The following is a 16322-nucleotide window of genomic DNA, read 5'->3' on the forward strand; positions in this document are numbered from 1 at the left end:
ACCATTTATTATTATTATTATTATTATTATTATTATTATGCACGTGTGCAAATTATTTTGACTGGTTCGCAAAGTGGTATTTCGGTTTTAATGTATAGCGTAAAAAACCCAGTGTACGCATGTTAATCTTGCATTTTTATAGCCAAAACTCCTCCAGATAAAACACCGCCCCTCCACCCCAAAAGGTAGTAGTAGGCTAATAATAGTAGTAGTAGTAGTAGTAGTAGTAGTAGTAGTAGTAGTAGTAGTCAATCTAATTAAAATTAGCTCCACTATTACATGTGGATCTAACACCAGCCAGTTGGAGCTCATGTCCACCAATCAAAACCTTACTTGCAGAATCCTGCCAGTGATTTAAAAATAATTTGAAAACATTCCTAATTATCCTGAGGTTATACGATATGTTTCATGTGAATTACGAATGCCTTATACTTTGTTATATTCATATTTATTTGTAATAAATAACTACAAATAAATCAATTTCATACATAATCTTTCCATAATTAACTCAAGAATAATAATGTTTAAGTTTTCTACTGGACAACAAGAGAGGTTTCCCAAATAAATTGTTGCTAAACAAGTTACATAGCAAAAAGATAACAAATTGGACAATACCTAAATTCCTTTAGGCTATAACACCCACGAATATACAACACCATGAATATAAAAAAACACACGAATATACAACACCTATAAATATTAGACCTCGAACCATATTTCACAGATCTTCTTTCCTAAGGCCCAAAACACACTGGATCCGGTCTGGGTCTGAATATGGTATACTCTGGCAAGTATGGTACCAGTAGACAATGAAAATCACTGAATCGAATGTGACAAACTGGCGCGAATTACAAATCTGACAACAGACGACATAGAACATGCGCTATATTTCCACATTGCCAGACTGGCAGCTGCACAATGTTCGAACCTTACTCGTTAATTTTTCTTAATAACCAACATCAAAGGTATACATTAATCAATGTGGATTTCTCATACTTATTGTTGATCTTTATAGAAGTAAATTTATCTAAAGATAAGAACGCATTAATATATAGATAGATAGATAGATAGACAGATATATATATATATATAGATAGATAGATAGATAGATAGATAGATAGATATATTAATAAGACGTTACAGTTACAGACCCAAACGTCAAAATACATCAGACATTGCGTATTTGCCAAAATCGCCAGACCCAGAACCAGACACAGCTTCGGTGTGTGTTGGGCCTAAGAGAGTAAATACACTCCAGCATTCTGCTACACAGGCACGGTTTCCGGGCCTTGGTAAGCAGGTTTTCTAGTAACGACCTGAAAAAGAACAGAAGTTTCCATTTATAATCACCTTTTTTCAGAAGAAAAAATAAACTCACTGGATTACACAAATAATGGACTTTAAGAAAGGAAAAGAAAGAAATATTTGTTGTCTATAATATTGTTATTTGGACACTTTGGAAAGAGAAAACGACAGTGTCCCGAGTTCGCGGTCATTGTCTAATGTCAGATATTTCCAACTAACAGAGCATTATAATTTAGGGCCTCCATGAGTCGAGTACTCAAGGGTCAAACTCGACCCGGACCCGAGTATCTGACACTTACACTAGATGATAATGAGACTAAGGAATATATAGCATTACAGCGCTGAACATGGATGCCAAATCACGTCATTGTATTGCATTCCATACATTGACTTTTGTTTTCCCGCCATGTCTCACAGCCCTATAATGTAACCGGTGGCAACCATATGGCAAAATGACGTAAAAAATATGGTAATTAAATGATAGCGCTCTTCCTTGCACGGGTACTCGAGTACTCGTGGATACCCCTAGGCGTCACTGACAACTAAAACTACATATTAAATGTATTTTCCCATTTAGAATATCAATGACTGCATATCCAACACTTTTCTGGTCGTATGCTAATGTTTCTATCAGTCATTGTTGATTTTCTTTGTAATATTTTTTTTTGTGCATGTGAAATCATTGGAATTTCTTACACACCGTTTGATGAGAACACTGTGCGTTATTTATGATAACACATACCTTGTTTACACACACACACGTACGTGTGTTAACAATTTCAAGAGATACGACTGGCTGCTCATAGGTGATGACCAGGTCACTAATGCCATATATCCAATGAAAATCAACATGATAGAAATCGATTACACTAGCTGTGATGTATAGTTAACCTGACAATCATGTGTCTGTGATGCGTAAGGCACCTACAAGTGCAAAGGGTTGTACATATCTTTTAGTCGAAAAAGATTTGCTTAAAACCTGGTTTTTGAAGATATGTAAAAAAACATAAAATAGAATAATACATTAGTTATACAGTTGTTATGCAGTATTCACCAGAGGTAGAAACTAATGCAGGGTACCCCCAAAACTTGGAACTGCAATTTTTGGCAAAAATGAGGGTTGCTAATAAAAACATTAATAAAATATCTTAATTGGTCTGTGACCCCACCCCAACCCCATCTTGTTGCAGGTATATTAAATGTGAGCTGCCATACTTTTTATTCAGGGGCGTAGGCTGGGGGGGGGGGGGGGGGGTCAAATGGTCCACTTTCAGTACTAAAACATACAGGTTTATAAATAAGGAGTTTCGGGTGGTGCAAAACCCAAAAAGAAAACGGTCCACTTGGTTCATATTCGATAACACACACACACACACACACACACACACACCAGGTCCATATCACGCTACGCCCCTGTTATTGGTGCACTGCCTGGGTTTATTGAATTAAACGTTAACTTTATCGGCAATAGGAATTGATTTGGTCCAGTGGAACCTGTGACAACAAATTTGACTGGAACTCTTCTAAAACTCCAGATTATAAAACCAGCTGCATATTTTTCCAGTCGAAGAACATGTTATACATATGTTATCAGATATGTTATGTGTGTGTGTGTTATAAGATGTGTTATACGATGTGTTATAAATGTTATAAGATGTGATATAAATGTTATAAGATGTGTAATATATAATGCCTGCCACCTCACATGCACACATAATTGCATAAAGGTCTAGGTGTCTTCCATGCATATTCTGGAAATTTGAATATATTAATTAGGAATTATTGTGAACAAATAATCATACTAATGGTATAAAACTATATGCTTTACTTACCGTTAGAATGACGGGTTTCATGTGATATACCTTTAAACTTCCCTACAATTTGAAATTTAGGAAATACTTCAATTTGAAGCAACAAAAGGCAACCATGTTATTTTTCAAATCAACACATGCAAAAATGCATGCATATACATACGCATACACAATGTCATACACACACCAGACATGGGGCGATTACATGACAAAAGTAATCGATTACGATTACTTAAGAATGTCATGATTAAGATTACGATTACAAGGAAAATGAAAGTAATCGATTATGATTGCGATTACACTGCCCAGTAATCATGATTACAATCATGATTACATTTTCACAAATATGAACTATTTTTGAGGTGATGTTACCAACATGAAATTGTTCACTTGATTTCACTAATTAAGAACAAATAATGGATAATTGTAGATTATTTATTACATCATATCAAAAATCATATCAAAAATGTATAAACGCATGTACATTGTATGACAATATGATTGGTATATCAAAGGCCATGGTATGTGCTATCTTGCTGCTAATGGAAAACATGTAGCGGGTTTCATCTGATGACTACATGTATGTGTAAAATTTACCAAATGTTTGACATTCAATAGTCCATAATTAATTAATCAATGTACTACAGTAGTGTCGTTAAACAAAACAAACTTTACTTATTACATGAATATTTAAAACATATTATTATATTTAATGACAAAATGTAATTACATGTGTGTTAATCGCCAAGTTGCTAAAAGAAACCAAAGCATGCCCCTTTAATCGCCGAACTGCTCTAGTTCAGTGTCACATAAAACAAGACATATAGTTTACAGTTATCAAAGGTCCGAGTTGTCAACTATAATCATTTGACAATACATCAAAAGTGTTGTACTGTGGCAGGGCGTGCGCTACAACAGCTTGTTCTGAATGTGCACGTAAAACCCTATGACATGACATGACTGTGGCAGACTCTTTGCTTTTGTTAGTCTTAATGACTGCAGACAGACAGCGCACAACCTTATCTCTTGGCTGGGCAGCCAAATCTACACACAGCAATAAGTTATTTAACATATATAACCCCTCCCTCCAAAGCATCACTACAATTGTTACAATTTTAGGTAACCATTGGTATAAAGTAATATAACCCACAAATTAAAAAAGTAAATTTAAAAGAATAGGATATTTTTTAGTGTTCTACTGGTTCAGAAAATATTTTGCTCCAGCACTTTCTTGCCATGTGACTTCTGAAGAATCAATTATTTCAGTCAACTTGTAAATTAACTGATTCACTTGACAGGTAAAAAACCATTAAAAAACCCCACACAGGACAAAACGTCACAGGAAAAAAAAGTCACAACTTTTAATTAAAAAAATATATTAAGCAACGTGTAACTGACTCCTAGTTTCTTTCGATGTTAGTTTGGTTGTTTTATTTGAATAAAAAAACATAGCAAACACCAAACACATTATAGATGAACACACAGATACGTTTAAAAAAATATTTACTTATAATAATGGTTTGAAATGCAACATTAGCCCGAAAATGAAAATATTTCATTTGGGAGCTCCAATGTTTCCAAGTCAAATTATAGTTCTACTATTATAATAGAAAACAATGGGAATCAGCCCTATTGTCTACACAGATTGCTCAAGGCTGCACCCAACTACTAGCACTGTTACTTGAATTGTTACCAAGCATATCAAAGAGGTTTGGTTAATAGGCATGTTTTCATAAGCTTATATATACATATACGTTATATTCAATTTACTTATTCATTTCCTTTGAAGTTTTATAGCTTACCAGGTGTACATAACATATGGTACATAATATAACCATTTACAGACATAATGGAAGGTGTTGGTATAAAACAGTTAAGGAGAATATGATAATATGTGTACAGAACTCTATTTAAAACTAAGTAACCATAGATTCACGCTTTCTTATTATTTTGTATAAATATTTTCCTAACTTACATACTTTGTTTATATTGCTGGTAGGTAATAACTGTATTACTTTAAAGATAGATGTATATTGAAGGATGCTATAATAATGATTAATATATAATCATCAAAAAAAGTGCAAGTTCATACAGTTTGATACTTTAATCCTAGAATAGTAATCACGGAAGTAATCATAGATTACGATTACATTAGCAATGTAATTGATTACGATTACGATTACGATTACATGGTATTCTCAAACAGAGTAATCGATTACGATTACGATTACGATTATATACAAATATGTAATCCATTGTAATCGATTACGATTATGATTACCCCATGTCTCACACACACACACACACACACACACATATGGGTCATTCCACAGAAAAGGTAAAAGATTATGGATGATTTTGTCCCCACCCATTTATTCAGTAAAAAATTACTTCAATTTTATCTTTTATATGAAAATAAATATTGTGGATCATGCTTTAGCAAGAACATAAACATTCATCATTTCAATAATAATTATTTCACCGAAACTGATAGTCAAAAAACAAATTTTGTCAAATTTGTCCACTAAGTTACTGTCCCAACAGTCTGTTGTATGAACCAAATAAACAGGTAGTATTATTTTTCATTCAAAACCATTTTATTTTGGATAGTGTCCAGTGTTGAAATTATTTAGGATTTACTTTGTGTCCCCATTTATTATGTCCACTATGTTATTATTTTATTTTAGACAAGTACAGTCACTGAGAGATACTTCTGGAATGTTTTTAAATACTCACCAGATAGCATTGCAATCCCTGTCAGTAATGAGAAGCATGGTTTTGATCAGATGTGACACATTTCTAATTTATTTTCAATTTTGGAAACACGAGTCAGTCGTACCTTTATTATATGTCTGCAAGGTTACCAATGTAGTAATCCACCAATATACCTAATGAGTTTGACCATTATACCACAAAGTAGGTTAAGTATACCAAAAGCTCAAACAAAAGCCTGAGTGGTAATATGTCAGACTAGCAAGGTCACAGGATGAGACATATAAGAAAATGTCTACTATGTTACCATCTGCTAAGTTACCTTCAACAAAGTAACTTAGCAGACCAGTGTTGGTAGCCTAATAGACAAACAGGTAGAAATGCCATCATTACATGGAGTTATTTCTAAAATGTTACTATTAATACATCTCCTACATGTTTATACTGAATAATAGTTTACCTATTTAAAGTGTAGTCCTAGAATATTAGCTTAACTGTAAAGTTGTGACACTTTAGTAACATAGCGGACAACGGAGTAACTTAGTGGCAACACTGTCAGTATATCAGTTGCCAGTATAAAACACATCACAGTTGTCATCACATTGATTTATACTAATAGTTAATGATGGACACATACTTGTTTTCAGTTATTTTAATAAATACAGGTAGATTGTATTTAACTACTACCAGTGTACCAGTTAATTACTATATACCATGTTTATAATGTGCAGAGGGTCAGTAAAATTAGGATGAACTTTTTAATGTGGAACTAGGATAGTCAGAAGTCAGAGTTGTGTCCCGATATATAAAACATTTTAAGGGTCAGGTGTTATGGTGTGCACTGTATTAATACATGTATTTCAATTTTGTGGTAATGTTGATTAAAATAATGGTTATACATATAGCTGCTGTATGTACTATTGTGTTTATTACTAATGGCATCTTTTCAGTTTGATTTAGTAATATTTATCCTAATGAATGTGTTCTCTACCTGGCACATGAAAGTGAAAGTAAATAATAATAAATAAAAAATTAACAAACAAAAAATAACACCCCCCACCCCCTCACTGAATTCTGACCAGGGAGATGCCAGTTATGTTTGTTCAATAGCTGACCTGTGCAAATGCATATACATTCTTTCTGCAGAGTTCTTATATTCTAACTTCTGTAGAGTCACGTTAATTATGAAGTATTGGCTAACACTAGTCTTATTCAAACTACAGCACAGATAGCTCAATCAATGCTGAAGTGACTGTTGTTGTATCTTGTATATATAATCCCATGGGTCGCTGTTGATGTGTACACTCCTTATTCTTGTACCTCAAACTACTACAAATGAAGGATATTCATGCATCTTGCATTCATGCATCTTTGCATTAAATGTATTTGGCTGTATTTTGTTTTTACGATTCAGTGTTAAACAAGGTATCATAAGGTTGTACAATGAGACGGCTATACAGGCGGAGTGCATTCTGCCTCAACAATTAGGACATTTATGGGTATATTTATGAAAACTGTTTGTCTCCTTCCCAAACCAACCGCTAATGGTAGTAAGCATAAACAGCATAAACAAACTGACACAAGTTATGAGGCCAGATCTTATAAATGATATAAGTATGTACACATGTATGCATTTAACATATAAAATTTCAAAAGTGTTGAAAAATAAAAACAGAAATGATATATGATTTTGTCAGCTGAAGTAAATTAAAAAGAAAAGATGTGTGTATTGGCTTGTAGTTTAATTTTGTATTTGTTATATTGATCCATCAGGGTTTCTGCCAGAGGGTAAAACGGGTATGGCGCCATACCCACATTGTTGGGTAGATTTTTTGTTTTAATTAACTTTTGACAAAATTAATTATTCTTATCAGTACTGTATGATTGTCTTAACCCTAGCCCAAAACTTAACCCATTTTCTTTCTGGAGGAGGCCCTCATACGGTGGTTGCATTCAATTCCATAGCGCCATACCCATATATTTCTTTCTGGCAGAAACACTGTCCATGGAACATTTTATGATGAAATTTTCTGGATTTTTGGGGGTTTTCATATGCAATTAACCGATGTTTGTCTTGATAAAGCTATTCAAATATGCGACATAATTTGTATTGATTTAATGCTAAAATTAATGGTTCTGTGCAGCCGAATAATATGCAAATAACAAATTTATGCTATAAACCGATATGCAATAAAGTGGATTCGACTGTATTATGATATTCATGCTGAATTAAATGTGTAACAGTTAAGATTTTAAATGTTATTTATTGTCAATTCCGATTGAATCATTTACATCTGATGATGACCTCACATCAGTAAAATAATTATTTGTCTGTTACTCATTCTTATAACTGTATCAGTCTGTTCTGATCATTAAATATAGATAATCAGAGTTTTTACTGTAAGTTGGTTCTTTCATTGGATGGTTATTATAAGTAACTTAGTGGAAGTTAAACCTGGTCTACTATGTTACTGCATGTCCACTAGGTTACTTTCATGAACAAACGTATTTTTTAAAATTAAAATGTATGTTGTTAATGGATATTAGCATATATTTACAAGGGTAGTAAAAGGATGTGCTGGTTGATATATAGTAAAACTACTTCTTGCAACATATAGGAAATATTTTTCAAATTATAAATGATAGTTTGTAAGAAAATATATGATAAGAGTAAACATTTAGGTGATTACATAAAATATAACCTTATCTTGTAACAAACTGACGTTAATTCATAGAAAGGGACAACTTGCCTAAATTGTAGTACCATATAAAATGTCCCCTGTGTATGTTTAGTGCAATGTTTGATATTGTTGTTGTCCATAACTTATTGGGACACTATTTCGTACCTGTGACAGTTTTAAAAAACACACATACAAACTGAAATGGCTATTAGCAGTGCCAAACCATCATTTCATGTGCAGAAATATATATTGAATACTGTTCTGCAAATAAAAAATTAATTCCAGTTGTTTCATTTTTAAGAAAAACTAAATCTTAATTTTTCCCCTTTTCTGTGTAATGACCCGTATACATACATGTACATATTATACACATACACATATACATACATAAATACAAGCACAATCACGGATAGACAGAGAGAGAGAGACGCACAGAGACACAGAGAGAGATTGATAGAGACAGAGACAGAGAGAGAGAGAGAGGTAAACACACATAGAGAGAGGGAGAGAGACTGACACACACAAACATACATATTGGAAGAATATGCAGCAGCCTCTTTCGTTCATATCTCTCTAGATCGTGTTAAAATATTTTAAAAGACCCCATTAACAGGCACAAAGTAAACAATGTTCAAATTGGCAGGGATGTGTGCTTGAAATAAGAGAGGAACATACAAAATAATTAAGAAAAACAAAACAACGAAAAAATAATGCAAAGAAACAACAGTAGTTAGGGTCTAACTTAATTTAAGTTCATTTATACTTATTTTCGTGCCTTTATTCAATTAAGATGCGGGCAGGCTGTCCTGGGAACACATACACCTCAGCTATCTGGGCTGTCTGTCCAGGGCAGTGGGTTGCTTTTTATAGAGGTTTGTGGTTAGTACGGGAGAAATCGGAGTAGTTACCTTACACCTACCCACTGATTCATTGATTCATGATAACATTCCTTCGAAATGGATCTTAAAATGTTCAAATGACATTCATAATTTTAATAGACACAAAACAGGTGTGGATCCAGGATTTTTTAATAGAGGGGGCCCAAAACCCGTTGTTGGTTTTGTAAACAGAATTTAAAGGTCCTTGACAGGTGGACAGGATAAATTTGTGTATTCTGCAATATATATTGTTTGACCAAAAATAGGGGGACCGGGTCCTTTGGGAGTCGCCTGAATCCACGCCTGCAAAACCTAATGGATTCAAAGTGAACAAAATAATTTAAACTACATTTACTTAAAAGGACTGTCCTGAATTTGCAGCCATTGTAAGATGTTTGTGATAACAGAGCTTTGTTGGTGACTACTATTTCATACTAAATATATTTACTTGTTCAGAATACCAGTGTCTGTATATATCGAATGCAGTTTTTACTTGAATTCGTGATCTATATTTTTTCGTACGTATTATTGAGAGGTAAAGTCCAGTTTGGGCTACAACAAGCATTAGGACAACAACTGACACCTTGTAAATACAGACACTGATATTTTAAATAAGAAAATGTATTTAATTTGTATGTTACATCATCAAAAAAGGCTCTATTGGTTGGAAACATTTTACAATGGTCGTAAATTCAGGACTGTCCCTTAATATTAGTGTTTTGCATTGTGTTCAGTATATGCCTATACATACGTTGTAACTGTTCCAATTCCCTGTTGAGATTTTCTAACGTCAGTCGACTTTGGTTCTCACGAGCCTGGAACTGAGCGGTAACAGTCGCCATTTGTTCTAAAACAGAAAAAGCAACACTATAGTTTTAACAGGGTTAAATAGTGAGGATGAAAAACCAAAAGATGTTTTCAGTTCAGCTGAACCAAAATTGATAAATTCAAAATTGTTGTTGAATTTGGATGTAAAACTGAAACATTTAAGTGAAAAACAGCAAAGTGATGTTAGAAACATCATTGGTGAATTCGATAGTATTTTTCCTGATGTTCCTAGTCGAACAAGTGTCATTGAACATGATGTTGATGTTGGTGAATCAAGGCCAATAAAACAACATGCTTATCGAGTTAGTCCTCAAAAACAGAACTGGAGTTCTTCTTGTTTGTTGGTTCCTAAACCTGATGTCGGTGTAAGATTTTGTACAGATTTTCGTAAAGTAAATGCTGTAACAAAATCCAATTCTTTTCCTATTCCACGAATTTTCACACAGGGATCCAAATTTCACATATCGATGTCTGCCACGCAGTCCAACAAATTATATATACACTATGCCAGAATAGCATAACATTAGTGAGAAAGAAATCTGTTTATAGTTGTCTTACACGTACCTACCCACTGATTCACTGATTCATGATAACATTCATTCGAAATGGATCTTGAAATGTTCAAATGACATTGATAATTTTAATACGCGCAAATCCAGGATTTTTTAATAGAGGTGGCCCAAAACCCGTTTTTGGTTTTGTAAATAGAATTTAACGGTCCTTGACAGGTGAACAAGATAAGTTTACTTTTTTTTTTTTTTGGTGTGTATTCTGCAATATATATTGTTTGACCAATAATAGGGGGACCAGGTCCTTTGGGAGTCGCCTGAATCCACGCCTGCAAAACCTAATGGATTCAAACTGAACAAAATAATTTAAACTACATTTAGTTAAAAGGACTGTCCTGATTTTGCAGCCATTGTAATATCTTTGTAATAACAGAGCCTTCTTGGTGACTACTATTTCATACTTAATATATTTTCTTGTTTAGAATACCAGTGTCTGTATATCGAATGTGTTTGCAGTCGTATATATATACTAATGTTTGTAGGACTCAGTTTTTACTTTAATTCGTGATATATATTTTTTCGTACATATTATTGGGAGGTAAAGTCCAGTTTGGGCTACTACAAGTATTAGGACAACAACTGACACCTTGTAAATACAGACACTGATATTTTAAATAAGAAAATGTATTTAATTTGTATGTTACATCATCAAAAAAGGCATTGGAAACATTTTACAATGGTCGTAAATTCAGGACTGTCCCTTAATATTAGTGTTCCATGCTGTGTTCAGTATATGCCTATACATACGTCGTAACTGTTCTAATTCCCTGTTGAGACTTTCTGACATCAGTCGACTTTGGTTCTCACGAGCCTGGGACTGAGTGGTAACATTCGCCATTTGTTCTAAAACAGAAAAAGCAAGGTCGAAGGTCAAGTTGTTTAATGTGCACATTCTGATCAAGCTGTTATTTCATTTCATTTCAACTTATTTTCGTGCATATATCCAATTAAGGTTCAGGCACGCTGTCCTGGGCACACACCTCAGCTATCTGGGCTGTCCGTTCATGCAGGACAGTGGGTTAGTTGTTAATTGTTAGTGAGAGAGAAGAGGGTGTAGTGACCTTACACCTAACCACTGAGTTGTTAAAATTCGCTCTGGTTGGGAGCCGGTACCGGGCTGCGAACCCTGTACCTACCAGCCTTATGTCTGATAGCTTAACCACGACGCCACCAAGGCCGGTCAAGCTGTTATAATGTACGCCTGCCACATCATATAGCGTGCATGTGGCACACATACAGCCACATACACACATATTAAAAATACATGAACATATACACACACACAAATAACATACCCGGGTATTCACAAGGTACATGTATAACCCACAGGTGTTGTGAGCACTTTTGTGGAATATTTTATTCGTAAGGGATCATGGAGGGGTGGCACGATAATTTTGACAATAGGATTTGGTGTGCTCAATATTATAGTGATCAGATCAAAAAAACAATAAGAAATAGCCACACAAATCAATAAATAAATAAATACAAACATACAATGGCACACACACAGACACATCCATGCATATTTACACTGTATACATGAATGTGCTTTATGTAATGGAAAAGAAAGGAAATGTTTTATTTAACGACACACTCAACACATTTTATTTACAGTTATATGGCATCGGACATACGGTGAAGGACCACACAGATATAGAGAGAGGAAACCCGCTGCCGCCACTTTATGGGCTACTCTTTTTTGATTAGCAGCAAGGGATTTTTTACATGCACCATCCCACATACAGGATAGCACATACCATGGCCTTTGATTAACCAGTCATGGTGCACTGGCTGGAGCAAGAAATAGCCCAATAGGCCCACTGATGGGGATCGATCCCAAACTGACCGTGGATCAAGTGAGCCTTTACCACTGGGCTACGTCTCGCCCCGTAATGGAAAAGATGTGGGAATTTGGGAGACATTTGTGTTGGGTAGGCTAGTGGGTTCGGTATGTGGTTAGAACGAACCACCTGCTGAGGCTAAAACCTTTTTCTTACAGTGAAGTATTTGGCTATTCATATAATTGTCCAGAGGTGTCATATAGGTTCATATTCTAACATGTTTCTCACTTCATTTCATTTGTGTTTTATTCCCCTAAGGAAGTTTAAAGTTTTTAAATGAAACATTGGGATTTTAAGAGTTTTTAAGACAATTTTAATATATAATTTGTTTACCTTTGAGTAATTCAAGTTCTCTTCCTTTGTTGGCCATCTCGAGCTTCGTGTTTTGACCGTCTAACGTCAGTTCTGTAATTCGCTGGTCCGCTGCGTTCAGTTGTGCTACGTAGAAAGACATACAGCTAAAGGCATCATATAGATTAGATTGGGTGCAGTATGTGCTTGCGGTCCAGTTTTTGCATCTGATGCGTTTGCGGCTTGCGTTTTCTGCATATAAACCATATACGATTATTTGATTGCGGCTGGCCGCATGCATTTTACTGAAGCACACATCACATTCATCCAGTGTAGACGCACTCATTAAAACTAATGTACATGTATGTCTTGTTCCTTTTTTTTTCTTTTCTCTTTTATTTATTCGGACCGCACATACGCACCGCATCCAGTACATATGCACCTTTACTATTAATTCATGACGTTCAACCCAATACGATTCTAGTGGTGGATTTCCACGTGTGTGGGTGGGATTAACTCAACGGTTTACCGAGTGGAAGCAGTATATATATAGGTCTTATCTCCACATAGCGGCAGGACGTAGCCCAGTGGTAAAGTGCTCGATTGATGCACGGTCGGTTTGGGATCGATCCCCGTCGGTGGGCCGATTGGGCTATTTCTTGTTCCAGCCAGTGTACCACAACTGGTATATCAAAGGACGTGGTATGTGTTATCCTGTCTGTGGGATATGGTGCATATAAAAGATCCTTTGCTACTAATGGAAAAATTGTAGCAGGTTTCCTATATGACTGTCAAAATGACCATATGTTTGACATCCAATAGCCGATGATTAATAAATCAATGTGCTCTAGTGGTGTCGTTAAACAAAACAAACTTCTATCTCCACATAATTTCGTATGTAAGAACCCAAATAGACACCCGGTATATATATTAGAAAGTAAATGGAAAACTGAGCTACTACAAACACTAGGATGACGAAAAATACATATTGAATATAAAAACACTGATATTCTAAGCTACAAAATGGTGGCATCGTGGTTAGGCTGGTAGATACAGGGTTCACAGCCCGGACCAGCTCTTACTCAGAGTTGAGTTTTAACAACTCAATGGGTAGGTGTAAGGCCACCTTGTACGTCTCTCTCACTAACCACTAACAATTAACAACTAACTCATTGTCCTGGACAGACAGTCCAGATAGCCGAGTTGTGTGCCCAGGACAGCATCATTGAACCTTAATTGGATATAAGCATGAAAATAAGTTGAAATGAAATGTATTTCAACACCAATTTAAGACATTAAAGGGACTGCCCTGAGTTTACGACTTACGACTATAATATCAGTATCTCTATAAAGAAGGTGTTTATATATTAATTGGTGTCATGCTAATGTTTGTAGAAGCCAAAACCAGATTTTACCTTCAGATAATTTTGTATTTACGAACAAAATATAATGTATCTGGTAGAAAATCAACAGTGACTGCTACTAACACTAGCAAAAGACTGAAAACACATTGGATATACAGACACTGGTTTTATTCTACATAAGAAAATATATTTAATATGTATTCACCTAAACGAGACTGTTAGTCGAACATATCTTACAATGCAAACTCAGGACTGTCCCTTTAAAACAGATTTATTAGTTGGAAACCGGCAGAGGTGGTGTCATGGTTAAGCCATCGGACATAAGGCTGGTAGGTACAGGGTTCGCAGCCCAGTACCGGCTTCCACCCAGAACAAGTTTTAACGACTCAATGGTTTAAGATCACTACATCCTCTTGTCTCTCACTAACAACTAAAAAATAAACCATTGTCCTGGACAGACAGCCCAGATAGCTGAGGTGTTTGCCCAGGACAGTGTGCTTGAACCTTAATTGGATGTAAGCAATGATGAATAAGCAATAATGAATTGAAATGAAAATGAAATTAGTTTGAAACATCTGAAAATGACAGCAAACACCCTTTAAATATTCATTGTATTTAAATATTTACTTTATTTAAATATTCACATTATTTAAATATTCACTTTATTTAAATATTCACTTTGGCTTTTATATAAATATTCACTTTGTATTTTCAGTGTTTTCATTTCCGACTTCTTTAAAATTTTAATATCTTGTTTGACCTCTTCCACTGTAGACAAACAGCTTAAATAGTTGATATGTATGCACTTGAATTGACAGTGTGCTTATACCATAATTTGATAGCAGAATGAATAAATGAAAATGAAAAACAATGCACTGCATTTATTTCTACCTTTGGTGCGCTCAAATTCTCTTTCTTTCCCGTCGAAAATGATTTTTTGTTCTTCCAGGTCTGTAATTCGTCGATTGGTCTCACGCAGATTGGCTGTGTAATATAAAACCATTGTTTAATATATGGTTAGTTCAGAAGAAGTTTGCTTTGTTTAATGACACCACTAGAGCACATTTATTTATTAATCATCGGCTATTGGATGTCAAACATAAGGTCATTTTGACAGTCATAGAGAGGAAACCTGCTACATCTTTTATATGCACCATCCCACAGACAGGATAGCACATACCACAGCCTTTGATATATCAGTCGACGTGCACTGGGTAGGACGAGAAATAGCCCAATGGGACCACCAACAGGGATCGACCCTAGACTGATCGCTCATCAGGCGTGCATGTTAGTTCAGTAAATTCAAAAATATTGTTACAATTAAGATGTTTGAAGAATCTCTACCCAGTACCTTTTTTCAGCTTTCACACATCTGTTTGCCATTTGACCCGCGTTCTCATTATAGGATTAAGATGTTTGAAGAATCTCTACCCAGTACCTTTTTTCAGCTTTCACACATCTGTTTGTCATTTGACCCACGTTCTCATTATAGGATTCAGATGTTTGAAGAATCTCTACCCAGTACCTTTTTTCAGTTTTCACACATCTGTTTGCCATTTGACCCGTGTTCTCATTATACGATTAAGATGTTTGAAGAATCTCTACCCAGTACCTTTTTTCAGCTTTCACACATCTGTTTGTTATTTGACTGGCGTTCTCATTATATGATTTGGGCTGGGACTTAGCCCAGTGGTAAAGCACTCGCTTGATGCACAGTCGGTTTGGGATCAATCTCTGTCTACATGTATGCCATAGATTCTATGGACCCACTGGATTATTTCTCACTCCAGCCAGTGCACTATGACTGGTATATCAAAGGCTGTACGTGGTATGTGCTATCCTGTTTGTGGGATGGTGCATATAAAAGATATCTTAAATTGCTACTAATGGGAAAATGTAGCGGGTTTCCTCTCTAAGATTATACGTCAAAATTACAAAATGTTTGATATCTAATAGCCGATGATTAAAATAGTTTGAAATATACACAAATCATTTGTTTTTGTCATTTCGGTGACACATCTTTAACACTAACGTAATTTTCT

At 35.0% G+C, this 16322-nt stretch overlaps 1 protein-coding gene across 1 annotated transcript in view; it reads right to left on the reverse strand.

The window, feature by feature from the left end:
• Positions 1-411: 411 nt before the first annotated feature.
• Positions 412-16322, reverse strand: part of LOC121386664 (cingulin-like protein 1) — a 44841-nt gene continuing 28930 nt past the window's right edge. The window contains exons 7-12 of the mRNA XM_041517648.1: positions 15172-15264; positions 12959-13063; positions 11532-11627; positions 10139-10234; positions 3138-3179; positions 412-1316 (exon numbers count right to left, since the gene is read on the reverse strand). Of these exons, the coding sequence (XP_041373582.1) occupies positions 1306-1316; positions 3138-3179; positions 10139-10234; positions 11532-11627; positions 12959-13063; positions 15172-15264 (443 nt within the window). The 3' untranslated portion in view covers positions 412-1305. The remainder of the gene's footprint in view (positions 1317-3137; positions 3180-10138; positions 10235-11531; positions 11628-12958; positions 13064-15171; positions 15265-16322) is intronic.

The sequence above is a fragment of the Gigantopelta aegis genome, chromosome 2 (genome assembly GCF_016097555.1).
Source record: "Gigantopelta aegis isolate Gae_Host chromosome 2, Gae_host_genome, whole genome shotgun sequence".
Classification (NCBI taxonomy): domain Eukaryota; kingdom Metazoa; phylum Mollusca; class Gastropoda; order Neomphalida; family Peltospiridae; genus Gigantopelta; species Gigantopelta aegis.